Source organism: Podarcis gaigeae (genome assembly GCF_964106915.1).
Source record: "Podarcis gaigeae genome assembly, chromosome: 2".
NCBI lineage: Eukaryota > Metazoa > Chordata > Lepidosauria > Squamata > Lacertidae > Podarcis > Podarcis gaigeae.
In genome coordinates this window covers 34,564,777-34,592,054 of record NC_139679.1, presented here as the reverse complement: position 1 = coordinate 34,592,054, position 27,278 = coordinate 34,564,777, and the positions used below count along the sequence as shown (strand labels likewise).

The window sequence follows — 27,278 nt, the reverse complement described above, 5'->3', positions numbered from 1 at the left end:
TAATCATATGAAAACATCGCCTTGAATTACCTCTCCTGGTAAGATGATAAGTGAGGATAGAACTGCGCTTTTATTTTGTAAAAGAAATTTCAACAACATCCCCTTTGTCGAGAATACATTCCAGGTGCCTAGAATGTATTGAGCAGCCAGCCGCAGGTGACGGAACAGAAGTCCATTCAGAACTACAGCAGCGTTTTCAGACCTGTTTATATCTGGGCTCGGATAAAGCTGGCCAGTTCCTTGCTGTCGTCCAGGAGACCTCAAAAGTCTCAGAGCATCTCTACCAACTTGAAACTCCCCACCTCTTTAGTGGGAACGACGTTGATGAAAGTTTTGTACAGCACAGCCCCTTTGGGTAACTGGCAGATCACCTCTGTGCTTTCCTTGCTGCTGGGACGCGGCACGTAGACTTCCTTCGTGTATCGCACAATCCCGTCTTCGAGCGCGTAGAGCGACTTGTTGCGGCCTATTCCCACCTATTAGCAGGTGAACAGGAGGAAAATTAAAAGAGGATAAAAGTTTAAGACTCTGGAGCAGAGCAGTGATGCCCAGTGGTACATGGTAGCATCTTGGTGTGTTTTGGTACACAGGCAACTAAACTCATGGCTCTGCTCATGTAAGAAAGGCTGTTTGCATAGCCACTGGGTGTCTGATCACAGAGCTGCCATGAAGACGGGAGCCATGGCATAAAACAATAACGCTTCATGACCATATAAGACTTATTAAACTGCTGGTTGGCTACTCCCATTCACTTTTCCCATTGGATCTTTCACCCCACTTGGCTTGCTCCTATGAAAATACGGATGGGCAAAAAGTAGATTGCTGGATGATCAGCAGTAAGCTGATTTATGGCTCTCAACTGCTGAACAACAGCAAAACCAAAAGGCTTCATCCACTTCCTATTAGAAATGCTTCTAATTATTTGATTTATTGCCTGCCCTTCGCCCTAAGATCCCAGGGCAGGTCACAACAATTTAAAAGACCACATCAAAAACCGATTAAAGCTACTTAATAGCTGGGCTATTAAATTTGGCCAGAAGTTCTCTGATTCAGATTTGTATTTTTATATGCAGGTCATTGCAGTGTTTGTGCCTCCTGGGAGGCAGTAGGTTATTAGCTCTGCTGCAAAACCACCATTTTACACCTGACTCCCTCCCTCAACTTTCAGCCATGATTTTGCACCTGGCTCTGATTGGTGGATGTCAGGGTGCTCAGTAGAAAAGGGAACAGATACGGTAGTCAAGGATGGGGGAACCTGCATCCCTCCAGATATTGTTGGAACACCGATCAGCCTGCATTCCCCGTCTCTGACATCTGCCTATGCACCTGCTGTAAAGCACTAGATACGGGGCTTGGCCAAACCTCACCTGCTCATAAGTGATTTCAACACGCCTACAGTAAGTTCAGGTCACCTGAGACTTATCTCAAATGGGTTTGGCTTCATTGGGATTTGGGATTATGTGTTACACTATTCTGCCCAGGTATTTCCTGGCATGGTTCGGGAGCTCTGCAAATAGACCTTTCTTTTAAAAAGAAAAAAAGTTCGAAATATTGCAAGTTGTGCTGTGCAACAAGCAGAACTCCCCTGTCTTACCACACTGTGAGCTGTGCTCTCCCGCTACAGTGTAATTTGCCCATTTATTTTTAGATCCATGACTGAGCAATGTTTTTCCAATGTACCCGAGACATTCAGGTGCGCGAAGCTGAACTATATTGTCCATTGAATCCAAATGTCACTTAAAACAGGGTTGCAAAAGCTTTACTTTTGGAAGCGAGGGCTGTTTCAACTAAGAAGGCTCCAATATCTTCTTGTTAGAATAAGCAACTCCCCTGGAAGCCTTCAAGAGAAGGTTAGTATAAAGGAACTTGGCTCATTTCAGGATAATGCAGAATGAAAAAGGAAGAAGGAAGATTGCTGAAGGTGCAGCAGAACAAGCAATTATAAACACTCTTGGGAATACCAAAAAGAATAACTTACGTGAGCCCCCGGGTGCCAGCGAATCACCCGCTGTGTCGCCAATGTGTTGCCGGCGTGGACAAACTTTCCTGCAAAAGGTGTTAAGAGGAAGCAATGAAGTGAAGAAATCGGCTTCCGTGATGAAAGCAGGCAAGCTGAATAGGAATTGCTCCACGGAACAAAAACTAGTCTCATTTCTTAGGAAGGAATGCCCATTTCAGATGATGCAAGATCACATAAATTAGAAAACCTGTCTCGGTTTCTCTCTCACTCACACAGAGCCTTCCTTTAGCATTCTCTCCAAACGACTTTTAATACTTCTGCAAACCCTGTGCTTATCCTAAGGATGTCAATACCTGGGAGTAATGGCGACACAGCACTATCCATGCACGTCCCCTGCTAGGTGTTGCCGAACTGCAACTCCCATTAGCTTCAGCAAACATGGCCAAATGGTCAGAGATGACAAGAGCTGTAATTCAGCAACACCTGGAGGGCCACAGGTTTTAGAATCATGGAATTGCAGAGTTGGAAGGGGACCCTGAGGGTCATCTAGTCCAACCCCCTGCCTTTTGCCTAACATGGGGCTCAAACCGCAATCCTGAGAGTCCCGTGCTCTACCGAATGAGCTCTCCACACCTTGTGCACATGCAATGTAACACATGCAATGTAAACTGGACAGTGCATTCCACTTCACTTATTGAGGCTCTCTCTTGCTGCATAACTCCTGAATTTGCATCCCAAAGAGAATTAATATCCTAGTGGTACTGTGTGCTTCCAAGCCAGCAAGAATCCTGTTGTTGGTCGGTACAATTCTGCCACCTACTGGCCAGTCTTGCCAACACACATTCATAAGATATGCCTTCTTGAAAGCATCCCTGTGCGAGCCAGACAGCTGGCAGCAAGAAAAATAAACTGAAAGGCAGCTGCAAAAACAGACAAGGGACTTACCGTCCGTTACTTTAACTCCATAACTTTTCCCAGGACTTTTCCCCCCAAGATTTTTGGAGCTGCCTCCACTTTTCTTAGATGCAAACCTCACTGCGACTGCACTCAGGGGGGAAATAGGCAAAACTGTGGAGAGAGAGAGAGAGAGAGAAACGAAAAACTCATCAAAATGGGGGGATATAAACTGACAATTATTTAAACTGAGAAAGAAACCTCACACCAGCCACTGAATAGTAAAGTGTTTTGCGTTCTTTGAAAGTTGAGAGAGGGTGGGTTGGAGAGAACTGGTCAGCGTTGCGGTGATGACCATGAGCTGTGAGCCAGCAGTCCCCAGTTCAAACTGCAACTCAATTATGAGCACTCTGGGTGACCTTTTTATTTTTTAGATGCAAAGCCAAATAACTGCTGGCTTTTATACTACCAAAGGAAGAAAAGCTGTTTTGTTTTTTTCAGGCTATATATTAAATGCCTGTAAAAAAAAAAAAAGGTTATTGGATCACTTTTTAAAGACTGTCACATATTGTAGACAAAACAAAAAAAATTCCTTCCAGTAGCACCTTAAAGACCAACTAAGTTAGTTCTTGGTATGAGCTTTCGTGTGCATGCACACGAAGTGTATCTGAAGAAGTGTGCATGCACACGAAAGCTCATACCAAGAACTAACTTAGTTGGTCTTTAAGGTGCTACTGGAAGGAATTTTTTTTTGTTTTGACTATGGCAGACCAACACGGCTACCTATCTGTATATTGTAGACAAGGATGTTTGAACCAGAGCAGAGATGAAATACCACTAAGATTATTTCTCAGTAGGGATGGTGATTTCATCTGCTGGGTTGCTGTTTGCCAATCCTGCATGCTAAATGTTTATTTCAGAGAGAAACCCACCAAATAAACTAAACAGAGGAAGAAGCAGGTTACATTAGCATTCACAGCTACTGGTTACACTGCCACTTTTATTTTTATTTTTTAAAAAATCTGAAGTCTCTTTAAAATGGTCAACTAAAATGTCACAAAATAGCAAGCAAGCTTCTGAGTTCATCAGTGTCTGGGCAAGGACTTTAAAAAGAGTAACCCAATAGAGGGGTACATTGTGCTAACTGGGAACACCCTCTCCTTAGATGGTACAGAATCCAGGATGGCTGAGGAGTAGATGTCACACGTTGGATAATTTTGTTGGATCCAGTCTTTAATGTTTACCAATATTTGGTATACAAGTGGTTCTTGCTTCAATGAAAAAGTGGCTTATCTAAAAGAACGGCCCATAAACACACAGACATTTCAAGTCAGCAATACTAACACTCCTTTTGCAGGGCACTTAATTTGATTTATTTGCGTACAATTAGCAACCATTTCCTTTTCATTTCTAAAGTTTACTGTTCAGTTGCCTAACTGGCACAAATCTAACTTCTTAGAAAAACGTAGGATTAAGGGCTGCAAATTCCAAGCACACTTATTTGTAAGCACCAATGAATTCAGTGATGATAATTTTATTTTTTTATACCCTGTCCATTTGGCTGGGTTCCCCAAGCCACTCTGGGCAGCTTACAGCACATATAAAATCACAGTAAAGCGTCAAAAACTTCCCAATACAGAGCTGTCTTCAGATGTCTTCTAAAAGTTCTGTAGTTCTTTATCTTGATTTCTGAAAGGAGGGTGTTCCACAGGGAGGGTGCCACTACCAAGAAGGCCCTCTGCCCGGTCAGGCCAGGCCTATTTTATTTTCCCGGGCGTAATGCATGGGAAAATAAAACAGGCCTGTCCTGAAGATCTCTTAATGCAAACCCATTCCATGCATGCATGAATACAGATCCGTGGTTCCCAGTTATGGGGCACAATTTTATTTTTAAGGGGGGCAATTCAAGAATGAGTTATGCTTCCTCCACGTGAATAGGAGTTCACCTTTTGAATAATAAGAATTATATGTCACGGGGGAGCGGGCATCAGGATTTTAGAGATGCTTAGGTGGGGCATGGTCAAAAAAAGGTTGGGAACCACTGATATATACACACACACATACATGGGGTGCAATTTAGCCATACCGCCCTGCCTATTAAGAGGGCTGCATTGAAAAGGGATTGCCCATTCTTTTACTAATGAATTACTCCATTAGCTCAGGGGCGGAGCCAGGGCCAGATTTAGGTTTGATGAGGTCCTAAGCTACTAAAGGTAATGGGGCCCTTTATATGCCCAGCTGTCCTTTGTCAACAACCAATTGTTGCTGTTTTTTGTGTTGAATGGTAATTTATGGACCTAATACATGGGTAGGCAAACTAAGGCCCGGGGGCCAGATTTGGTCCAATCCCCATCTAAATCCGGCCCGCGGTTGGTCCAGGAATCAGTGTGTTTTTACATGAGTAGAATGTGTGTTTTTATTTAAAATGCATCTCTGAGGTATTTGTGGGGCATAGTAATTCATTCATTTTTTTTTCCAAATTATAGTCTGGCCCCCAACAAGGTCTGAGGGACAGTGGACCGGCCCCCTGCTGAAAAAGTTTGCTGACCCCTGACCTAATTGGTATCATAAGCGCCCACACAACACAAAACACTGTTGCGGTATGTAGGTTTTATTTTATTTGTTGTTTGCTCTTATATTTTGGAAATGTCCATCCAGGTTTTTTTTTCTCCTTTAAATTTTTTTGGGCCCCCCCCCCAAGAGAGTCGTGTCCTAAACTATAGCTTGTTTATCTTATACGTAAATCCGGCACTGGGCAGAGTGAAGAGATGATAAAATCTCCCAACCACCTCCCACGACGATGCGAACAGACAAAAATGCCCAAACCCTCAACAGGCAAAACGTCACCAAAGGGTGGGAGGGAGAGAAGGAAGGAAGGATATTAAAACGGCCGGGGGGGGGGGGAGGGAGAAGAGTAATACCCGATTCTGAACAGGAAACACTTCCAGTGCAGTAGAGTGCAATGCAATGTAATAAAATAAAATAAAATAAAATAAAAGTCCCTTTCCCAGGCTACGAGCTTTTGCAGTCACTTTTGCGTTTGCAGCAATTGCGGCGATGCGGCATGTTTTGCACCAGGCGCCTCCCGCCTGCCCGTCTCTTGCACGCGTCTCGATCTCTCCCACCCCAGCACCCCGTTTCCCGGGACTTGACCCCTTCCCAGGCTCCCTCCGTCCGCCACTCACGTTGCCCTCCGGAGCCCAGAGCCCAAGGCGAGAGCCTGCCCAGCAGCGCCGCCATTTGACCTTCGCCGCCGCCGCCGCCGCCGCCTCCTGGTTGGCAATCCGTCCGGCTCCGCCTTGCGCGGCTTCCGGATCCGGGGCTGGCGGGGAGAAGCGCCGCGTTTGAATGAGGCTCCGATTCCCGGGCTCCATCCTAACTGCTGCGGGCCAGGAATAGGAGGAGGAGGAGGAGAGCGGCTGCTTCTGTTTCTGAGCCGTGAGAGAGAGAGAGAGGTACCGCCGAGAAAGCCCTTCGTGCCCCCTCCTCCCTTTCCAAAGAGGCTGGAGGTGGTGGGTGGAGGGGGAGGAAGGCGCTCTGCACGGGCTCAGAAGCACTTTCCTCCTAGCTTCTCGCTCAGCATTCCAGGGACTCAACTGTTGAAAAACGAGTCTCCGGGGATGAAATTCAGACCTACCCCAAGGTGGGCTGACACGGTGGGTCCTCTGAATCGCAAAGCGGCTTACAAATCAAGAAAAAACCATTGCAGGACATCACAGACACAACATAGATAGAATAATGAACAAAATAATCAACAAAACCATTCAGATGCCAAGGAGATAAAAGAATTACACAACTTTTAGGAGACATCTGAAGGGAGCGCTGCATCGAGAGGTTTTTAAACGCTTGATGGTTTCATTATGTTTTTAGATATGTTGTAAGCCGCCCAAAGTGGCTGGGGAAACCCAGCCAGATCAGCGATCCATAAATAATAATAATAATAATAATAATAATAATAATAATAATAATAATATTTTGTGATCTATAAAGCACCAGTAACAAAACAACTAAAAAAAAATAAGCTAAGCAGCACAATTGCAATAAAAGTCATAGATTCACAAAGTACTGCAGCTTTCGTTACCTGTTTTAGTTTGTTGTTGTTTTTTAGTAATTTATGGTGTGGTTTTCTTGTATTGTTTAAAACATGCTATTGTACACCTCTTTGAGCAGGCTGGCCCTGAAAGTGGGCTTATAAATCATGAAATAAATAAAAAACATAAAGGGTTTTGTTTTGTTTTTTAAATTCAGTAGTACATCATGAAAGGAGGTGGGGGGAGTGTAATGTCCAGGCCTGTGGCTTTCAATATTACTATCGTTGATACTATTTGCTCTTTCACATTCTGCGGCAACCATATGGAGTGGCAGTCAGTACTCACCCCCTTCATGTGCTACCTAGCTGCTGGGGCCAGATGTTTGGGTCTGTGGATGTTTTCCTCTCTTCTCTCCCAAGCAGAGTCTACAGCTCTTGATTCTTCCTGCTGGAAGGGGAACCTCATCAAGCTCCCGGGGCAGCCATTGCCAACCTAGGACCCTCCAGATCTTTTGGACTACAATGCCCATCAGCCTCAGCCAGATGATGGGAATTGTAGTCCAAGATGTCTGGATTACCCCAAATTGGCGAAGGCTGCTGTGGGGGAATGATGATGCCCAGTGTCTGCTTCTCATGCCTAAGAGGTTGCAGCTGTTGTCGTTTCGACTAAAACTTGGTGCTTTTTTTCCTCAGGTGGTCTCCATTTCCCTGGCACTCTGCTCATCACGTGAGGCTGAACACCATGTCCCCAGAGTTGGGAGACAGTGATGATGAGGAGCTGCCAACCTTTGATTTCCTGAAGCAGCAGCCTCCAAGCATAGAAAGTGTTGTCCAAACTCCTCCTCTAGAAGAGAATGTGGTTGTGCTCTGCAGCTCAGACTCGGAAGATTCGTCCGTGGCCTCTCCTGCATGGAAGAAACCACGTGGCAGCCAGGATTCGGCCAGGGCTCCCACTTGTCTGAAAGCGATAGTGCAGCTCAGCAGCGAGAGTGAGGAGGAGGAAGTTATTCCCTTGGCTGAAAGGCTCAAGAGGAAGCTTTTGACGTCTGAGCCATCCTCCGCTTGTCCCTCGTATACTAGGATCCGGGAACTGAGCAAGCGAGACTCCGCTGGAGGAAACGGACTCTGCTCCATTGATGAAAAAGCGGTCACAGATTGCGGGCGGCTGTCGCGGCTACCCACAGGCCACGGAGCCCAGAGAAGGGCTGTACCCAGTACATGGGAACTGTCAGATAGCGACCAGGAACTGGATCCATTGGATCCCAAGAAACAGACTGTGCTTCGCCCGACTGTTTGTGTCTCTGACCGCTCGGTTCAAAATGGCAGCTGTCAGGCGGCGGAGGAAAGCCTGAAACCTTTGCCTCTTCAGAGGAAAACAAAGCGCAGCCAGGAGGAACTGGGCAAAGCCCGGCAGAGGACAAATGAGCGGGAAACCCAGAAGATGCTGCAGCAGCAGGAAAGAGAGAGGAGGAAGGCCCTTGCTAACCGGTGGAAGGCCCAGAGGCCAGAAGAGTGTCTGAAACACATCCAAGCAGTCCTAGATCCAGGTACTGCCCCTTCACTTTTAGCTCTGCGGGGTGTTAACTGCCTGCCCTCCCAATGGACCCCTGTCCTGGAGCCGGCCCTACCATTTGGCGGAGCGTGGCAGCTCATGCAAGGGGTGTGTTGGGAAACAGAGCTGTTGCAAGCCCCACAGTTTGCTCGGAGTCACCTGAGGAGCTTCAGCAAGAGAAATGTATTGAACTGGCCCTGCAGCTGATCTCTGTCTCTCCTTAGGTCTGTTACAGATTGAAGGTGGCGGGCTGGTGCTTACCGCTCTGCAGGCAATGGAGTGCAGCTGTGTGATTGAGAGTCAAGCTGTTCCTTGCAGTATCACCTGGAGAAGGAAAACTGGACTAGGTCAGGTAGGATTGCATTTCTTCAAAGGCTTCCCCCCTTTTCCCCCTTGTCTCTAGTGCTGAAGTCATAGTGGGAGGCAGTTGAACTGTTGATGAGCTATCGCTGTGGTGATCTCCCTGATAGCACATCCTTTCCCACCCACCTTTCTTGTGTTTGTCGCGTACATTTAACGACATATCCGGCAATATCCCCCACGTTACCTGAGCAAATATGCCAAGAGTTATCTGTTTGTTTGCTAGAGCCTTGTGGAACGTACAATTTTGCAATTAAAGGAGGTCTGTTGCATTATATGAGCAGTGTGGCATAGAATTCCTCTAGAAACCTTTCAGTGACCATCAAGCTTTCTGATTTGGTAGGTAGAAAAAGATCTCCAGGACCTCCCCATTTTTGGTCTCCCAACATACCTCTCTTTGTTGCCCACAAACTTGCCCACACTCTGTAGCCAGAATTAGGTCAGTTCAACAAATATTCTTCACTCCCATTTGTTGGGTTATTTCTCTCCTTCAAGAATTTGGCTTCCTCATTCTGGAGCATACATAGCAGTTTATACATCCCTTGTTTCTTTTTAATAGCAATAGCCCTCTCCTTTGTACTGTCCCACCTTAAATGTTTGTTTGTTCCTCCAGGCTGAAGAAGACAACTGGACAGAAGAACCCAACCTTCTAGTCCTAGTTCTACTAGAAGAGTTTGTTGCTATGATCCATAACTATAAACAGGTGAGGTCACTCACAATGTAGTGTCTTAACTGCTACCCAAATAACAGCTTGCACCATCTATTTAAAAACAATCTACCAGTGTTCAGGCTTGAGGCCTAGTGAGTCCTCCAGGCCTCTCTGCCAAGTCCTATCTATAGACTACATCCGCTTACCAGTCCTGCTCTGTGTGATCAAATGCCTTTGCTTGGTTGTGATGTGTACTTGAACTCTGATAATACCACTTGCTTTCTGGATGGAGGGATATGCGTGTTTGTGTGTAGGAACCTCTGGTTTCGGCAGGGCTGGAATGTAGCCTCCTGGGTGGCTGGGGCAACCCAGCCAGATGCGCAGGGCATCACTAATAAAATTATTATTATTATTACTATACAGAGGTAAGAGACACACTCACCCACTTCTGCCTCTTTCCCTGCCCACCACTGGTATGGTTCCCAACAAGATATTACAGTCCTTGAGCTGGAAAAGGTTCAACACCCTTGGCATATAGGAGGAGGCCCAGGTTTTGTTTCATTCTGAAAAACTGGGGACTGCATGAACTTGAAACTTCAGCTGTACATATGGGTTTGTTCAGAGAGAGAATGTGAGCCTTATAACGCCAATTGTAGGTGGTGGTTTGTTTGTTGTTTTAACTTTGGTCCAGGAATATATAGTCTCTGTTTTCTTGTATGTGTCTTGCCCCCAGGTTAGCATGGAAGGGCCCACTGAGACTCTGCAGAGCTTTGCGGCAAACGTCATGAAGAAAACCCCTGGGAAGACTCTGGCCCTGGCTGTAGTAGAACTAGAAAAATATTTCAGGTTAGGATGTTGCTGAAATTTCCGAATGCTGCCTCCCCAGTGTGAACAGTCATGGCAATAGGCTCCTCAGCATCCCCCAGTTTCTAAGTCACAGAAAAAGCCATGCAAACTGGTGCAGCAAACACCGGTTTGCATTACCTGAGCAGAGCAGCATACACAGACATGCAGTGCTTACTGGACCCTTCTCAGTGGTGCTGTCTGTGGTTACAGGGCATATAAATTTTACCACTGGGAATGCCGATTTTTAGCAATGCAAATAGTTACCGCCAATGCAAGCTGTTCATTCGTTCTTTGTCCTCTCAGTTCTCACAAGCTTAAGTCGAGGAAGAAACTGCAGCAAGCATTGCAGAGTGGCAGTGAGGCCCAGGAGCAGAGCAAACAGAGGAATCGGAGAGGAAAGGCAAATTCTGTCCCAAACCTGTCCAGACTGGACGTGGAAGAAGTGAGTAAGCATGGAGTTAGTGTCCCATGTGTTGCTTTTTTGTTTTGCTTCTTCCTCCAGGGTAAGTTCTTCGGGACTACCCTGCCCAGGCACTTGGCTGATGAGTAAATACTATCATGCTGTGATGTCTCTGATGATGGTTGTTGTTGTTTAGTCGTTTAGTCGTGTCCGTCTCTTTGTGACCCCATGGACCAGAGCACGCCAGGCACTCCTATCTTCCACTGCCTCCCGCAGTTTGGTCAGACTCATGTTTGTGGCTTCGAGAACACTGTCCAACCATCTCGTCCTCTGTCGTCCCCTTCTCCTTGTGCTCTCAATCTTTCCCAGCATCAAGGTCTTTTCCATGGAGTCGTCTCTTCTCATGAGGTGGCCAAAGTATTGGAGCCTCAGCTTCAGGATCTGTCCTTCCAGTGAGCACTCAGGGCTGATTTCCTTAAGAATGGAGAGGTTTGTTCTTCTTGCAGTCCATGGGACTCTCAAGAGTCTCCTCCAGCACCATAATTCAAAAGCATCAATTCTTCGGCGATCAGCCTTCTTGATGGTCCAGCTCTCACTTCCATACATCACTACTGGGAATCACCAGGAGGGTGCAGGAGATGCCAGAGACTAAGCTGCCTTGCTCACCATCCTTCTTTGCCTTTGCAGGGTTTGGTGGCTCTGCAGCTTCAGACGGGTATCCAAGTTCGACTCCTCGAGAGCTGGAAGGACTTTGCCGACTTTGCCAGTACGTTCACCAAGGCTGTGGCAGAAGCTCCATTCAAGTGAGTGAGCAAACACTTCTCTGAGCACATCTCAGCAGCTTCGTTTTCTGGCATGCCGCTGGGTTATGTGGGCACTGGGCTCTCTCCCGAGTGCCGTGCCTTCTGGTGGAATCTAAAATACTGATTTTTGCCGTGGGGCCCATTTCCTGGCCTGATTGGGTCTAACTGGCATCTCAAGGGTCAGTATGGTACGCAGGAATTCCCATCTGGCTCAATCTCCCATTTAGCACCTGCTGCCTTAGTTTCAGATACTACTTGAGAAGCGTTTGTTGATTCCTGCCAGGATTGGGGTTTCTCCTGCAAGGATTTGTTCCATTCCACTGCCAGTAGTGGTCTCCAATCCTCTACGTCTGGCAGTCCCATTCTCCAAATTCCTGCCTCAAACACCACCATCTTTGGCCTTCACTTTAGAGGAAAGCGAGGGCCAGGAATTTCCACTGCAGCCTGACAGTGTCTTTCCTGCAGTATTTTAAGTGCACTTTGTATCTGAAACACATAGTGAGCATACCTGGCAGCTAGAAAGAGTCTCTGGATATGTTACAGGAAAGAGAGTCGTCAGACCCATGGTAGAAACTTGACAATTTTTCTCCTGCTGTAACATGCGAAGCAGGCTCAATTCCTTGAAGTGACTGACATACTCAGTTTGTGTACTTTAAAGCTCTTGATTTCAATGCTTTTTAATATCCTTGGTATTTGGAAAGACCTGACAGTGTTTGTGCAAGGTGCTGAGATTCTGAAAGAAGAGCTCATTTCAATGTTCAGATGGAAATGTGAAAACAAACTCCTTCTAATGTGTGCTTGACACATGGAAAGACCTACTCTTGGTATGAGAATTTTCTTTCCTTGCTTTCTGCTGTGGACAGATTATTTCCTTACAGAGGAGCACAAGCACTAGATGCAATACACCCATAACTTTGTTCTGTTGTGTTTTTCGTTCACGTCATTTGCAGAAGGGAACGAGATAAAACCAGCTTCTCCTTCTGCCTAGAGGGAGACTGGATCGGGGGGATGAAGGTGGACCGCTTTGGAAAGGGACTGCTGCAAGTTTGGAAGAGGCAGATCCAGCAGTTTAACCGGGTCAGCCTAGAGACAGCCAATGCCATCGTGGCCAAATACCCATCTCCTCTACTTCTGAAACAGGTACGCTATTCTGCTGCCAAAGGAATACTGTATTCTAGGTTGTGAGCATTCTGTGCATGGGCACACACTCAAGATTCTGTGAAAATACACAGCTAGTCTGTATTCAGCACAGAAACTCAGATCTTGGAAGCAATTATACATTGGTAACTTTAACTTAAAATAGCTTATTCTGTATCTAGAATTTAGGCATTGTATAGTACAGGCTACCCAGTCTTGTGCTAAATGTAATTGATGTTGGAAGTTGCTTGCAACAGTTCAAGCCTGAATTATGTCCCACTATGTTTAATAATGGGATTTACTTACAGGTCAGCCTGCACAGGATTGTGGCCTCACTAACTAACCAGAAATGTGACTCGATACATCTGCCTCATGTAACTTGACTCTTATTAATGCATGCAGGGTTCTGGCCCGTTCTTAAGTGCAGCGGGTTTTACCTCCACTGCTGGGGAGACAGTGTGCTTTCAAATACCAGTTGTTGGGATTCACAATTCACAGTTGCACTTGGGTCCTGCCAGAGTGAGAATAGGGTGCTGAACTAGATGGACCCCTCATCTGATCCAGTACTGAACCCGAGAAAAGGAGCTGCTTCTGAGCTAGGCTCTCTTCTGGTTTTCCTCCCTCACTTATCAGCCACATATTGCCCAATCTGTGATACAGATTGTTCTTTGAAAATGGCACAGGCAAAGATTCCACTGAAGGATATGTAGATGTGTTTTGATGGAACACATCAATGCGTCAAGAGGTTCATGCAAGGTACCCAGCTCCTTGCAGAAGCAATTCAAGAGCACATTTCTGTACATGTTTATGTAGTGGACTTACTCCCTTGTCTATATGCAGCCCCTGTGCTTCAGTAAATCTGCCCTCCTGCCTTAGAACGGGATATCCAGTATGACGCAGAGAGTCCTGTTAGACGTCTGTTCACTCTGCTTTCATGATCAGGAAAGCATTCCGAACGTTAACCAAACTTTGCATTCCTTTTACTATAAAGCTACTACTACTGTTCTTAGTGGAGATGGTGACTCGTTACATCTTTTTTTAAAAAAACAAAACAACAACAAAGTATTTCTCTCCAGATATCCCATTTTGCATTTTTGAAGCTGATCTGTTTTCCTTTCCAGCAGCCCTTGCCGAGTTGTCTCTTTGTTGCCATCTGCCTACTTCTCCAGTTTTGTTTTCAAGGTTCTTTTTATTTAGATTTTCCCATAATACAGTAAAATTACAACTACAGAAGATACAAATTGAGTAAGCGAAATTACAAAGTCCTCTCTTAATTAAAAGTAATTCTTGGCCCTTACCACCCACAGAGGACAGTAGCTCCTCCCAGCCTCTCACCCTGAGAGACCCACATCCCCCTGTCTGTAACTCAGGAGTCCTCCATCAAATCTCCACCATCCCCCAAGAGTATACAACTTCTCCCAGTTTTTTCAGTCTCTCAGTAACAGAACTGCTCACGCTGTATTCAGTGGGCTTGGGGAGTGGCTGATTGCCACTTGAGTTATTTGCATGGCTGCACAAAGCCTTGCTCATAGGAAACCTGTAACCGTGGTGGTGGGGAGGAGAGCAGGCAATGGGAGGCTTTGGCTAGGAGTAACTAGCTAAAGGATCAATCGGCCGACTGCTCTCTTATCGAGACTACAAACTTACTATGGGAAGTGCAATTATCCAAAGTCGCAAAAGTGCCCCAGCAACGGGATTGCAGGTGGATAAATCATCTCTTGGGGAAAAAGTGAGGTGGCTATATTGGCCAGCTGCTCTATGGCACATACATGGCTTCCTTAGTAAACCAATTTTAGACCGATTCGGCAATTTAGTAGTTAAGTTTATTCATATATCACATTTTGTGGTGTGTAACGTTATTTCTGTGTTACATTTAGGCCTATGACACCCGCCCTTCTCTACAGGAGCGGCACAACCTCCTCGCAGAGATACCTGTCCGCCGTGGCGATGGGGTGACAGCTACTACAAGGCGGGTTGGCCCAGAGCTATCCAAACGGATTTATCTGCAGATGACTTCCCATAACCCTGACCTTTCCCTGGATGCTACTGGGTGATGCTGAACTATGTATTTTAAGTAAGAACTTCATTCAAATCTTTTTTTTAATAGCGGGAAGAAATGTTAAAACTAAACGTTTTTTTAAAATATCAAATGTGTCGCTGCTTGGCACCCGGAGAGGACTCCTACTTTTCCCCCTTTATTCCTGCAACAGTCCTTATTAGGCAATCAAGTATTTCTTGGCTAACCAGGAATGATTGAGTTGTAATTCTTTTATCAGTCTTGGAAAAAAAACCCAGGCACAACCCCTGCCACTCTGCATCTACCCCCTTACTACTCAGGATAGACAAGGATGCTAAAGAGGAGATGGGCAGTGCTTGTTCTACACCAACGTTATTCAGAAATTTGTCAAATTAATTTTAAACGTTGCTAAAGAGGCTGGGCTTCAACAACTCTGACTTGAACGTAAGAGGTGCCCATGTGCCAAAATAGAAACAGAATATTGATTTACTCATAGCTCATAGCTATGTCCTATTCGTTCAATTTTTAAATATTTTTTTTTGTAAGAACCTAAAAAGCACAAACTATGTAACGGATGTGTATTTGACTAGAGCTGTGCACGTGGGTTATGTAACTTTACATATTAAATGCTTTACGGGAATTTGCTACAGGAAACAAATTTCAAGTTGCATCTCGGCTACCTAAAAGTCCTCTAATCCCTCTGTCCTTGCTGCCCTGGGATGTCGTCAGTGACTTCAAATCTCGCTTCAAGGCCCACTTTTTCCATGAAGCCTTTTTTGCGCAATCCCCTTGTCCATATGCCCCACCTGAACCAAGTCTCTCATTTTAAGTAGCAGGATTTCACCCTTCTTCCTCCCTGCTTACCCCACCTCCACTTTCATCTGCTGTTTCTCCTGTGACTAATTTTAACTTGCAAGCTCTCAGCCCAGGAGAGACTTGCGCTCTGTAAAGCACATGCCCATTGATAGTGCTATATAGCTATTGATTCAATTACACTACTAGCAGATGCTAGAGCTCTGCTTCTCCTCTGGCTTTTTAGACTCTGCACAAATTACTTCCATTCTGATCTTACGTGTATTTACTCAGGAGGTTTCACTGGATTTGGTGAGGTTTTACCCTAGGGAGGCTGCAGGGTTTGCCAGATATAATCTAGGAAGTAATTTCAACTGCTGGTAAAGCTGTTAGTTACAGTAGTGGAGGCTGCCTGAGCAAGAGAGGAACTCGTGCTGTAAGCTGACCCAGCAGGACACTGAAGGGTAGCAGGCAGGATCTGTGCGCCACACTAGATCCTTTGCACAATGGCAGAGGATAAGGCAAATGTGTTGCTTATTCGCTACCTGCTCAAACAAGCAAACGGGGAAACTACAGTTGAGTAGAGAACTTTCTCAGGCAACTCGCACTAAGGAATAACGTCGTATGTTCAGGAGCACAGACCGTCAAGCTAAGATACAACAGGAAAAAGCACTTAGGCACAAGGACACAGAAACTGCACCCGGTTTGTTTGTTTTTAACCAATTCAAAAATGTAAAAAGCAAAAAATATATATAATGAAATGACATGTTACTTGCTAAACTTTGGGTGCAGATTTCACAATACTTTGATAAAACTTCCATTGGCTGGTATACAAATATCTGGGGAGAGAAGAATTAGGTATTGGCAGATGTGGATGTAGATATGCGTTTTCGAAAAACAGCATACCTTAGATAGGTTGTCTTTACATTCCACAACCACCAGTTTCCACCTACAAATCCAACATCAAGCTGCTTAGAAAAATTACATATGCATATACGAAAGCTAACCTGAACCATGACTCCACTCTCCCCTGAATGAATACATTCAGTCCTCCTGTGCACAGTAGTTGTTTCCAAAGTGAGCACGTATTTGCTATAGCAGTAACACTCAAAGACAACATATACAGAAACTTCTTAAGATGACAAAAATAGGTATCACTTCTCATAGCAAGGCTGCTACTAAGAGCACTGTCTCTCCTTGCTTGCATACAGACCAGCTAGTCTGTATTTTGCAGCCCAGGAAAGGATCCACTATGGAGTAAGGGAGTGGCAATAAATTCTGATTTACCGCAGGAACTGCAGTCGAAGCAAAGCGACCCGGGCAAGTGGTTTGGCGCTGTTTGAACTTTGGCCACCAAAGCCAGCGTTGAATGGCTGAAGGCAATTTCCACCAGAGCTTAATTCCATAGGAATCCTGGCTGCGCTGATGCAAAAAAACAAAAACGAAAAACCAGCAGGAGGTGGTACTGGCAAGGGGAAGAGTCCTTCAGGACTGCTGGGTGTTCGGCTGCAGTACGTTCCGAAGGATTTCGCGGCTTTGCAAAAGGGAGAGCGCCTCCTCGTAGAGCATGTTCACACGGACGCATACGGGCTGGTGCTGCAGCTCTGTAACCTTACAGACAGCCAGAGTACTCAGGGCACTAAGCAGCAGGAACAGCAGCATCTTCAATAGGACTCTGGACCAGGACCGTTTGTGCTGGGGTGGGTGGGATGGATGGGAAAGCGAGGCCTCTGCAGAAACAAAGAACGGGCGAAGAATGAGAATTTATTTATTATGCTTTAACAGGCAACTCCACAAGCTCTGTAAATGCAGGCAACATCCTTAATAGTAGCAGAGGCTACTGTTGGCATCTAAATGATGCCCAAACATGGTTTGGGTTTGCCTTAACCATTAACCAGGCGACAACGCAAAGTTTGCAAGATCTAACAACAACAACAACAATTCAATCTCTTCCCCATAAGGTCCCAGGGCAGGTTTACAACAATAAAAAACACTTTAAAATCAGTTAAAACAATTTACAATCATAAGAATGGGTGTGTCTGTGTGTACATTTTAAAAATAAAGGCTGCAAGGTACAGAAGTGTGGCTTCAACATACGACAAAAGCTGTACAATGAAGGCACCAGGCGCAACTCTGTGGGGAGGGATAAGCATAAGGGCTGCTATAGAACATGCCCTCTCCCAGCAGCCACCCTGCAAAAAAAAAAAAAAAAAAAAACCACCAGAGGGTGTCAGAATGACCAAGAGGGCCCCTTCTGTTTATTTTAACACCCAGCGGGGGTTCTGTAAGGAAGGAGGCGTTCTTTCAGATATTTGGAACCTGGGTCATTTAGGGCTTTAAACACCAATGCGAGCACTTTGAATTGGGCCCCCAAATGAACAGGCAGTCAAAGCAAGGCTTTCAGAACAGGATATACGTCAACTCCAAAAGTAACTCTTAGCAGCTGCATTTGGAGTTGTTTGAAGTTTGTGAGTCATCTTCAAGAGCAGTCCCGTGTGAAGGCCATTGCAATGATCCAATCTGGAAGTTACCAGAGCATGGGGTGTAGTGGGGAAATCATGTCTGTCCAAAAGGGACCCTTGCTGGCAAACTAGCCTGTGCTCAAAATAAACATTCCTAGTCCCCGAGGCCCACTGAGCCTCTGGTAGCAAAGTTGGAACCAGGAGTATCCCCAAGCTACAGACCTGCTCCTTTGCCAATTTATGAAGTTTAATTAAGGTAAGTTTTGTAAGGGTTTTTTTTAAAAAAAAAAAACAACCAAAGCTATCTACTCTTGGTTTCCATTATTTCTCCCTCTCACACATACTTTTTAATATAATAATAATAAAAGCTTACTTGGATTCTCGTCTTTTTCTTTCCTTGATTGTTTTGCCATTTCCTGCTTTACCGCTCTCATAGCATCATACTCCCGCCTTCGCCGTTCTTTCTCTTCAGCCTTTTCCCGCTTCCGGAGTTCCCTCTCTTGGGCTTCCCTCACTCGCTGCTCTGCTTCACGCTTCTTCTCCAGCTCTGAGTATACCGTACAAACAGAAAATGTTCATACGCTCTAGAAAACACTTCCATCGTTTACTTCTGCATCTGGTACAATAATGTGGCAGTGGTTGCTGCCCTGACCCCCCCCCCCCCCAAAGGAGAGCTGCAGTTGCAAGGTGCTTTAAGAATCTCCTGTGTTTTGCACCCTGTAAGCCCTACTGCCATGCTGAACTTAATACTGTCGTACCTTGGTTGACGAAGGCCTTAGCAGTCGAACATTTTGACTCCCAAACGCCGCAAACCCGGAAGTGAGTGTTCCTGTTTGCGAACATTCTTTTGGAAGCCAAACATCCGGCGGGGCTTCTGATTGGCTGCAGGAACGTCCTGCAGCCAATCAGAAGCCGCACCTTGGAAGTCAAATGGACTTCCGGAATGGATTCCATTCAGCTTCCAAGGTACGACTGTACAGGGAGTAAGTACATCCAGTTACAGGCAGCAGTTTCTCTTCACTGATCACAACAGGAAAATGTTAAATGCATCACCCGGTTCAGTGTGATAAGAGAAGTAATACCAAAGAATCATTTAGTGACTGTGACCAAAGGGACTGCCCGTTGTTTAAACGTGTTTAAAGGTTGTGTAGCACCAGATTACTGATTGGAATTATGAACCAATTTCCACCTGAACGACAGAAGTGGCGCCTGGGAAATTTTGGTTGAGTTCATTAGTGTTGTGGAGGGTTACACCCAAAATGCAAGTGTTGGAGGGATGAAATACATAGTTCTCCCCAATCACATGTGAAACGGGGGATCCAATCACAAGGTCATGTGACACGTGGCTGAGGAGTGCTAAACTCCCCCTCCGTTTTCCATTATTTTCCCCAAGGTTTGCTCTCTTGTGGTATCGGAGTTTGGCTATGAAGAAGCTGCAGGGTGGCAGGCATTGAGCAAGGACAGGAGTTCACCTCTCCAAAATCCAGACACCCTTTTGCTCCAAAGCTCAGACCTCTCCCTGCCACCCTCCACTTTGCATACGAACTGGGTCTGACCTGGGTTTAAACCAACATCTGCCTCTGAAACTGTTTATTCTGTTTCAAAGGATAGGATAGGCGTAGAGAGATAGAATGGCCTTGAAGATAATCTAATCCAGTTTCTGGGCAATGACGACATGGCTTCAAATAGACTGGATGATAATGTGCCTACGAAAGTACAGCAAATGGAAAGCTGGAAGAACCACAACTCATAACAGCAGAAATGATTGCAGGATAATGCTCGTAATATGTACAAGTCTCCATTTCAATTACATTATTTTTTTAATGCAAGACTAAGTATAAACTTAGTGACAGAGAACTGATTCATGTGATCGTTTCTAAGGTGAAGGGTCATCACAGGTTAATCATTTCCCCTCCCCGACGGTCACATGATAAGGGTCTTGTGAAATGGGCTCCCGGCAGTTGGGTGGGGGGAGATACTGAGGGTGGAATTTAGTGGGGCTTGTGTGTTGGGAATGTGGTCCACTCGTCGCAACAAGACTTCCCCCTCCTCCCCATGCTTGCCACCCAAACATGTTCTGGGGGTTCCTCCAGCCCCCCCAGAGCAGATTTATGGGGCATGGAAAGAGAACTAGGGTTACTAAGCCTACCTCGCTCTAACTGTAGTTTTCGTTCCTTCTCACGATCCAGCTCAGATTGGATGGCCCTCATATGCTGCAGTACCTTTTGAGATTCAAGACGTGTGATTAGCTTTCACAATTACAAGAAGCAGGGAGAAGCCACAACCAGCAGAAGGGATGTACAGTGGTACCTTGGTTCTTGAACTTAATCCATTCTGGGAGTCCGTTTGACTCCCAAAACTGTTCGAAAACCAAGACATGGCTTCTGATTGGCTGCAGGAGCTTCCTGCACTCAAGTGGAAGCCGCGTCAGACGTTTGGCTTCCCAAAAACGTTCCCAAACCAGAACGCTTCCGGGTTTGCAGCATTCGGGAGCTGATTTGTTCAGCAACTAAGCCGTTCAAGAACCAAGGTACCACTGTAACAACATCTTATTTAATATACAACCAAGGCAAACTAAATAAAGACGTTTATGAAAGTTCAGTTGATTTGGCCAACCTGCCTTTGAGAAGAGCTGTCTTTCTGACCAGTTATACAGAATTAGAAAATTCAAGTGCTATGTGGTCTAGCGCCCTCGTTCCCCAAAGACAGGACCAATCCTATCAAAAACACGGGATGTCTGCAGAGCTAATTCCAGATGAATGAAGCAAGCCAGCACAGGGCACCAACCCCTAAAAACTAGCAACAAGTTAATTGCTAATACATGGCCTTTCAAAAAAGGGAGTTTCCTCTCTGTTTGCTCTTGAATACCAGTGAGTATAAAAGGCAGATATGGTATTCAGATTAGCAACCTAACAACAACACATACATCTCTTCCCATACCCCAAACACCATCCTGAACATAGATACCAGTGCAACAGTGTACTACTCTGATTACCCTAATGCTTGCATGTAAAAATATGTGTTCCAAATTCCTCCCATGTTGCCCACTACAAGCTCTGAGCCAATTTGGTATTTCTAGTCCAAATGTATATAGCAGTGTGGTAAGGTTAACATCAATAACAGTAAAGCAAAACTATTTAAATTTTATTTTACATATATACATATTGGCCTCAAAATGGGAATGCAGATTTCATTTGTGCATTTCTTTTTAGGTTTAGAGTTTATTTTTTTATCTTTGGTTTATGACGCAAATTGAGCCTTGGATTGGGATGCATAAAAATTCATGAGAGAATAAATACAAACAGTCAGCCGAATAGATAAGGAAAGTAACTGAGAATAAATTGCTTTACCCTGGTGGCAGCCTGTTTACATTGCTTTTCATCCAAGCAATCTCCCGCTACCTTTGCCAGGGCAGCCTCCAGAGGGTTGTCCTTCAGATCCAGCCACTTCAGGTTCTGAAAAAGAGAAACGCAGAGAAAAAGAAACCAAATCATTTGTCATGATTTTCTCTTTTTGGAAAAAAGCAAGTTTATTAACTTCTCCCCCCGCCCAAGTTTAACAAAAACCAGCAAAACAAAATGACGGAATGGAAAATTATGTCCATCCAGGTATATTGGGAAGCCAGGTAAGCAACTCCACCAACTGCTATTGGTTTAACCCCTGGAAAGCATGGCAAGAAAATGAAAGAAGGGATAAGGATTCCCAGGACGATTGCTTGAGTGAAACACACAGTGCATGCTTGTTTGCCATTACAACTTTTTTTCATTCACGGGGAACCCCATGGAACACAGATTGAGAAATGCTGTTCTAACAGATCAAACCATGAATAGACAGCCATTCAATACTATCACACATGCAGAGGTAAATAAATTTTGCCAAGAGCTTGCTCAAACTACCAAGGTTTCTCCAGAGCCAGCAGCTGCATAAATGGCAATAAAGATTTGAACTTTCACCTCTCTGCCACCAGGAACATTTGATTTCCACCAGGGAAGTAAGCCTCAGATAAATCTCAAAACTGTTGTGAGCTGAAGCTCAATGTCTTTCTTAATGCACGAGTTGGAGAGTGAAAACATTACCTTGAGTTGTGCAAAACTGACTGGCAAGGTAACCAATCGATTGTTCAGAAGGTCCAGGTGTTGCAAGTTGACCAAGCGACCAAAGTCCGAAGGCAGTTGCTGAAGCTGGTTTTTACTAAGGTCCAATTTCACCAGGTGGGTCAAGCTGCAGAATTCTGACTGCAACCAAAAAACACAAGTGAAATAGAGTCCAACCACCTTCTTAATCCAAAGCTGAGCAGTTACAGATACGGTTAAGGATTTCCAAAGACCTACGGCAGCCCAGTCTCTCACCCAAGCTATTCACGTGAAGGAGCCATTCCCTCTAATCTTAGGCCTGCAAGTAAAGGAAGATACACACAAAGCATCGTCTAAGGGAAAAGAGGCAACAAACCATTGTTCCTTCAGTTCTACCCTTTCACCGCAAAGCCCCTTAGTATCAATCTCTCCCCAACACCCGGGTAGAGAGACCTGTAACTCAAAGATATGCATCATTACTCTAGCTATTTATCCATTTTGAGATGAAAGTATCTGCCATCAAAACTTGTATCTGTGCTCTCTGAAAGTAAGTAGCTGTATTTGCATCTATCTTTTACAATAAGTCATTGGCCAAAATTGCCCTTCTAGTGACTGTGGCATCAACATTCACTCTTACTAGGGGATATGAGAACTGCAGCTATTACTACATTAGCTGCTATGTATAAAAAATGTATACAGTCTCACCCTCTTAAGTAGTACAAACGTTAATAAATAATAATGCAATCTCATCCTACACTTAAGTACAGTCCACCTTCTGCATTAAAGAGTAGGATGAGATTGTATTATAATACATGTTTCTATATAAAAAGTTTGTAGATAGGATACAGTTGAAACTTACTGGCAAAGTAGTAAGGTTGTTACAGGACAAATCTAAAATGGTAGCCTTGGAAAGCCCCGCCTGAAAAAGAATCAAAGAACCAAATTAGCAGTGAAATCCTATGCTTGTTTCCTCAGAAGTAAGTCCTGCCTAGACCAATGGGGCTTAACTTCCTAGCATGTGTAGTTAGGATTGTAACATAGATCTACAATACACCTTTTAAAAGTGACTATTGGCATATGAAATGTTAGTATCCCATCACGGACCTTTATTCTAGAAATGGGAGTTTTCAGAAGTCTACATCTGCCACAATATGGATCAAACTCCCACAACTTCAATTAACTAAATTAGCTATATTACCTAAATGCTTCTTTATCATACATACACTTCCATGTTGATGCTGATTTAAATATTTCATTACAAGGTTTGTCAAATGAATTAGGAACAAATTATTTTTGTCTTTTAAGTAGACTGGTTGTCCTGCTAGCTAAAGCTTTCTGCCTACATGGCCATTATCAATTTGTTTCCTATTTTCCAGAGGTGGGGGGGGGGGACGGGATCCAAAATTGCTACCTGCTTACAATCCACTCACCATGGCAAGCATCCCATTATTTCTGGTGAAGACCGAAACCAGCTGCACTTTGGTGAAGCGGTATGATTGATCCCAATGACCACCCATTTTTTGGCTGGTCACAGAGACCCTGCTAGTTGAAAGCATATTTTTAAAGTACATATTAAAATTATGGTGGAGCAACAGATTAACCAGTTTACCATTTTACAAGAGCCTGTACGTTTATGCAGGCTACAAAGTATTACAGAATTATCTGGCTTATTCTACAGAGATACCAACCAGTTCTTTCACTGGCACCTCATTCAGGTCACACAAGCTCAAGTCCAACTCATTGCCCTCCAGTTTGTCTTTTAGATTCACTCCTTTTCCTCCAGATTTTGCCATAATCTTCAATACAGCAGTCTCCCAATGAGCCTGGTGAATACCCTTGTGTTCCTAGAGAGATAAAAAGATTAAGGCTACATACTCACTGGTAAGCAAGCCCCACAATGTTTACTATGGTTAGCTTCACACTATATGAAGATTGGGACACTCTTAAGCAGTGCACCCAATTCTCAATAATAAAGAAACAGGTCAAAATTATTATTATTTTAATTGCCAGTGGGAAATGGTTGAGGTGGCGTGACTTTCCCGCTCAGGTGGAAAGTACAGGTTAAAAGGAGGTATAGGTCAAAGGGAGAGAGGGTCACAATGGCGCTCAGTTGCCTTTGGACCATTGCCAAGACTGCTGAAATTTACACGAAGCAGCATAGGAAGGATTTGCAGTATAGCCTGTGGTGCACAGGTTGGAGACCTTGCACTTGACGTTTGAGACTGTAAGAAGATCCACTTGACCATAGTAGAAGACCTCCTCATCATTAACATAATTGCAACAGACACCAACCAACATGTGGAAGGTGAACCCTGACCACAGCATAAATTAAATACTGCAAGCTCCCCCATAGTTGTGTACCATGCATCATTATACCACACCTGGGAGGGGACCCTTTAGTGAGAGCCACAGCACCCAATGTCAAACCAGTGGGCAGTTTTCTCCCTCACCACATTTCCCCATATGAATGAATGGCCACTTGGATGGTAAAGTCCAAATGAGTGCACTTAGGAATATCACTGAAAATGGAGGCACTGTAACTCCAGCCACACAGAATCAACCCTGCCAGCTCCCAAGCCCTGCCTGCGGTTTCCTTTTTTGGGAGGGCAGAGCAAAACCTGAGGATGTGGTGCTCACAGAAAAATCAATTTATAATTGCATCAGCACATTTTCTCTGACTTCCCTCATAAGAGGCTCTCTACGCCTTTCCCAATATCGTTGACATGCACGGAAATCTGGCAGGTGGCTTTCCTCTCCCTCCCCCACATCATCTGCATCTCCAGTGGGGGAAAATCACACCTGTTTCCATCTCTAGCAGACAACGAAATGTTTAAATGCAGAGAGCCAATGTCAGCAAGAAATAAAAAGCCGTGGGGCGGGGGCCCCATGCCTAGGCTAACAACTCCTCCTGGCCAACTCAATGTGCCAAGGGCGAAACTGGGGCAAAGAAGTCACACCTCCACTCTCCCCACCTAGGGTTGCTACCTTTGTTCTGGCAAAATACAGGGCAGGGCAACTTTTTTTCCATCTGGTGCTTAAGTGACTTCAAAGCAGTCCATTACAATCTGTTGCAGCCTAACAGGTTGGCCCCTCTGCAATCTGTCACACTCGCACACACGGATTTGCAAATCTGTGCTTGGCTCCCTAGACCTTTCACACACCATTTCAAACACGTGCATTTGGGGGGGGGGAGGAGAGAGAAGACCTGATATACTGGACAAAACTCTTTGATAAATACAGGACGCAGATTTTTTTCGAGATAATCCTGAATTTTTATATGGGATAATCCTGCATTGTAATAGGACAGGTGGCGACCCTATTCCCCCATTCCACCATCTTTGCCCTTTGGACCTCTCGCAAGAGGCTCCCCCTGCACACGCGGCAGACACGTTTCCCACCCCGCCAGCTCCGGCGCCGGGGCGGGATACGCCCGCGTGGCTCCCACGGTCAGCAGCCTCGCCTCGCTCTGCCTCCGCCTCCCTCTATGCCGTCCAGCACGGCAGGCAAGCAATGTGGGCGTGGGGCTCAGACACGCAGCATTGCGGGGCTGCTGCACTGAAAAGAGCGAAAGAAAAAGGGCGCGAAGGGAGGCGTCCCCAAAACTCAGCGGGCAGCCAGGGGGTGTCCCGTCTAGGAATCCCCCCTCCCTCCCGCTATCCCTTCACCTCACTCACCTCGCCCCCGCCCCTCCAGCGGAACTGCTGACGCTCTCCTGCCCGTGCCAGCCACTTCCGCACCCGCCTCCTCTCGGAGCGCCTTCCCCGGGAACCAGCGAGAGAAGCCGGCGAGAGCGCCTCGCGGAAGTCGGGTGGGGAAAGGCGCGATAGCGGCCTCTGGAGGCTGACAGAGGTCATAGCTTAGGAGGTCTCGCTAGGCAGGTAAAACAGGTGAGTATTAAGAAGAGTGGACGCGGGGAGCCAAGTTTGCTGCCGCCGTTGTCAGGGTGAGGGGAAGAGTTGTGGTAGGTTGTTGCCTAATTGTGATACATACACACCCACCCCTACACCCCTTTGCCACCACTGCTTAAAGAAAAAAGAAAAAACAGAAGCACCTTCTTCGGCAACTTGAGTGCCCCTTTTCAACTTAAGAGCAAATATGCTGGTCCAGATATGTTGTGCACGATGCGAAACCAGCTGCAGTATTGAAAGAAAGGCAGAAACTTGTCATTTACCACAGTCTTCTGCCTTTTCGTCTATTATTATTGTTATTAGTGCTTTCCCCTCTAGAAAAATAGGTGCCGGTACTCAAGAGGAAGTTGCTACAGTATGTGCCACACTTTTTAACCACAAAAAGAAGTACCAGTACTGCGTGCCCTGGGGAAAAAGCACTTATTATTATTATTATTATTTACTAAATTTGTATACTGCCCTATACTTGCAGGTCTCAGGTGTTTGCAACATAAAATCACATTATTAAAACACAAAATACATAACAAAATCAATCCAATAAGTGTCCTCCTCCCCAACACATTTTATAATAGGGCATTGGATGTCAATCAGCCAAAAGCCTGGTTAAAGGGCAACATTTTTGCCTGGCGCCTAAAGGTGTATAATGAAGACACCAGACAAAACATTGGCATGAAGTGAGTGGGGTAGGGAGCAAAACACATCTCTTTCAAAGGGTGCATGCTCTGTTCAGAATCAGCCCCATGGACTTCAGTGGGATTTATTCCCAGCAAGCATCAGGGCCGGCCTGCCCATGAGGTGGGATGAAGCAGCTGCCTAAATTGGCGGGATCCCATGGGGCAGTGCTCCCTTAGGTGCCCCACTTGCTCCTGCTGCCACTGGGGTTGCACAGCTGTGGCTTCTGGCGAGATCTCACTGGAAGCCACTGCTGCTGTGTGACCCCAATAAGTGTGGCTTTTGGGGTGACACCTTCCTGTTTCACATCAGGTGACAAAACAGAATGGGCCGCTCCTGGCAAGCAAATCCAAGATCAGGCTGCTTATTCATCAGTCACTTTTCCTCTCACAAATCTCTAACTTGTATATGGATTCGCACAAGGGAGAGTTGAAGGAAAGAGGAGCCTACTGCGTTCATGGTGGATTACTTTTCATTCATGACACAAAGCAGTCTCCACAGTAGTTTCCAGTTTTTATGGACTCATAAAAACTGAAGCATAAGTGGTTTACAGTGGCTTTTGGTGGCTTTTCTGGTTCATTGTGTGGCTCATTTCCTACCATTCTGAGTTATGTAATACTACCTAAAACATGACAATGCTTACTGAGACAGAAGTGTTAAGCTCCTTCCTGTCTACAAAGCAAAGGCTGTGACATCGCTGTGAATTGATTCAGGAAAGAAGGC

At 45.4% G+C, this 27,278-nt stretch overlaps 4 protein-coding genes across 7 annotated transcripts in view; 2 read left to right on the top strand and 2 right to left on the bottom strand.

The window, feature by feature from the left end:
- Positions 1-27,278, top strand: part of LOC310839423 (uncharacterized protein) — a 137,771-nt gene that overhangs the window by 105,769 nt on the left and 4,724 nt on the right. The window lies entirely within an intron of this gene.
- On the bottom strand, positions 22-6,154 carry MRPL27 (mitochondrial ribosomal protein L27). The gene is made up of 4 exons (XM_083728093.1): positions 6,040-6,154; positions 2,906-3,028; positions 1,979-2,046; positions 22-476 (listed from the first exon to the last, which is right to left on the bottom strand). The coding sequence occupies exons 1-4, from the start codon at positions 6,092-6,094 to the stop codon at positions 270-272; spliced, it is 453 nt and encodes a 150-aa protein (XP_083584219.1). The 5' UTR covers positions 6,095-6,154; the 3' UTR covers positions 22-269.
- Positions 6,151-15,170, top strand: EME1 (essential meiotic structure-specific endonuclease 1). 3 transcript variants are annotated; one of them, XM_083727996.1, is made up of 9 exons: positions 6,151-6,309; positions 7,578-8,431; positions 8,661-8,788; positions 9,410-9,499; positions 10,179-10,291; positions 10,595-10,733; positions 11,379-11,494; positions 12,445-12,634; positions 14,509-15,170. In XM_083727996.1, the coding sequence occupies exons 2-9, from the start codon at positions 7,627-7,629 to the stop codon at positions 14,683-14,685; spliced, it is 1,758 nt and encodes a 585-aa protein (XP_083584122.1). In that variant the 5' UTR covers positions 6,151-6,309; positions 7,578-7,626; the 3' UTR covers positions 14,686-15,170. The 3 variants fall into 3 exon arrangements, with proteins under 3 accessions (XP_083584122.1, XP_083584120.1, XP_083584121.1); XM_083727994.1 differs by lacking the exon at positions 6,151-6,309 and adding an exon at positions 6,321-6,497; XM_083727995.1 differs by lacking the exon at positions 6,151-6,309 and adding an exon at positions 6,322-6,510.
- LRRC59 (leucine rich repeat containing 59) lies at positions 13,801-25,757 on the bottom strand. Of its 2 annotated transcripts, none has more exons than XM_083728050.1 (8): positions 25,650-25,757; positions 23,664-23,819; positions 22,835-22,894; positions 21,979-22,137; positions 21,253-21,357; positions 20,052-20,124; positions 18,276-18,449; positions 13,801-17,170 (listed from the first exon to the last, which is right to left on the bottom strand). In XM_083728050.1, the coding sequence occupies exons 2-8, from the start codon at positions 23,766-23,768 to the stop codon at positions 16,926-16,928; spliced, it is 921 nt and encodes a 306-aa protein (XP_083584176.1). In that variant the 5' UTR covers positions 23,769-23,819; positions 25,650-25,757; the 3' UTR covers positions 13,801-16,925. The 2 variants fall into 2 exon arrangements, with proteins under 2 accessions (XP_083584176.1, XP_083584177.1); XM_083728051.1 differs by lacking the exon at positions 25,650-25,757 and adding an exon at positions 25,327-25,622.

Coding starts and splice junctions, on each gene's coding strand:
- MRPL27 (XM_083728093.1), bottom strand. CDS start 6,094: ATGGCGGCGCTGCTGGGCAGGCTCTCGCCTTGGGCTCTGGGCTCCGGA. Junction 2,047..2,905: donor TGGAGTTAAAGTAACGGACG/GTAAGTCCCTTG, acceptor CACCTTTTGCAG/GAAAGTTTGTCCACGCCGGC. Junction 477..1,978: donor GCTGGCACCCGGGGGCTCAC/GTAAGTTATTCT, acceptor ACCTGCTAATAG/GTGGGAATAGGCCGCAACAA.
- EME1 (XM_083727994.1), top strand. CDS start 6,475: ATGAAATTCAGACCTACCCCAAG. Junction 8,789..9,409: donor GGAAAACTGGACTAGGTCAG/GTAGGATTGCAT, acceptor TTGTTCCTCCAG/GCTGAAGAAGACAACTGGAC. Junction 10,292..10,594: donor GAACTAGAAAAATATTTCAG/GTTAGGATGTTG, acceptor TTGTCCTCTCAG/TTCTCACAAGCTTAAGTCGA.
- LRRC59 (XM_083728050.1), bottom strand. CDS start 23,768: ATGGCAAAATCTGGAGGAAAAGGAGTGAATCTAAAAGACAAACTGGAG. Junction 22,895..23,663: donor AGGTGCCAGTGAAAGAACTG/GTTGGTATCTCT, acceptor ATTCTTTTTCAG/GCGGGGCTTTCCAAGGCTAC. Junction 21,358..21,978: donor TCAGTTTTGCACAACTCAAG/GTAATGTTTTCA, acceptor TCTCTTTTTCAG/AACCTGAAGTGGCTGGATCT.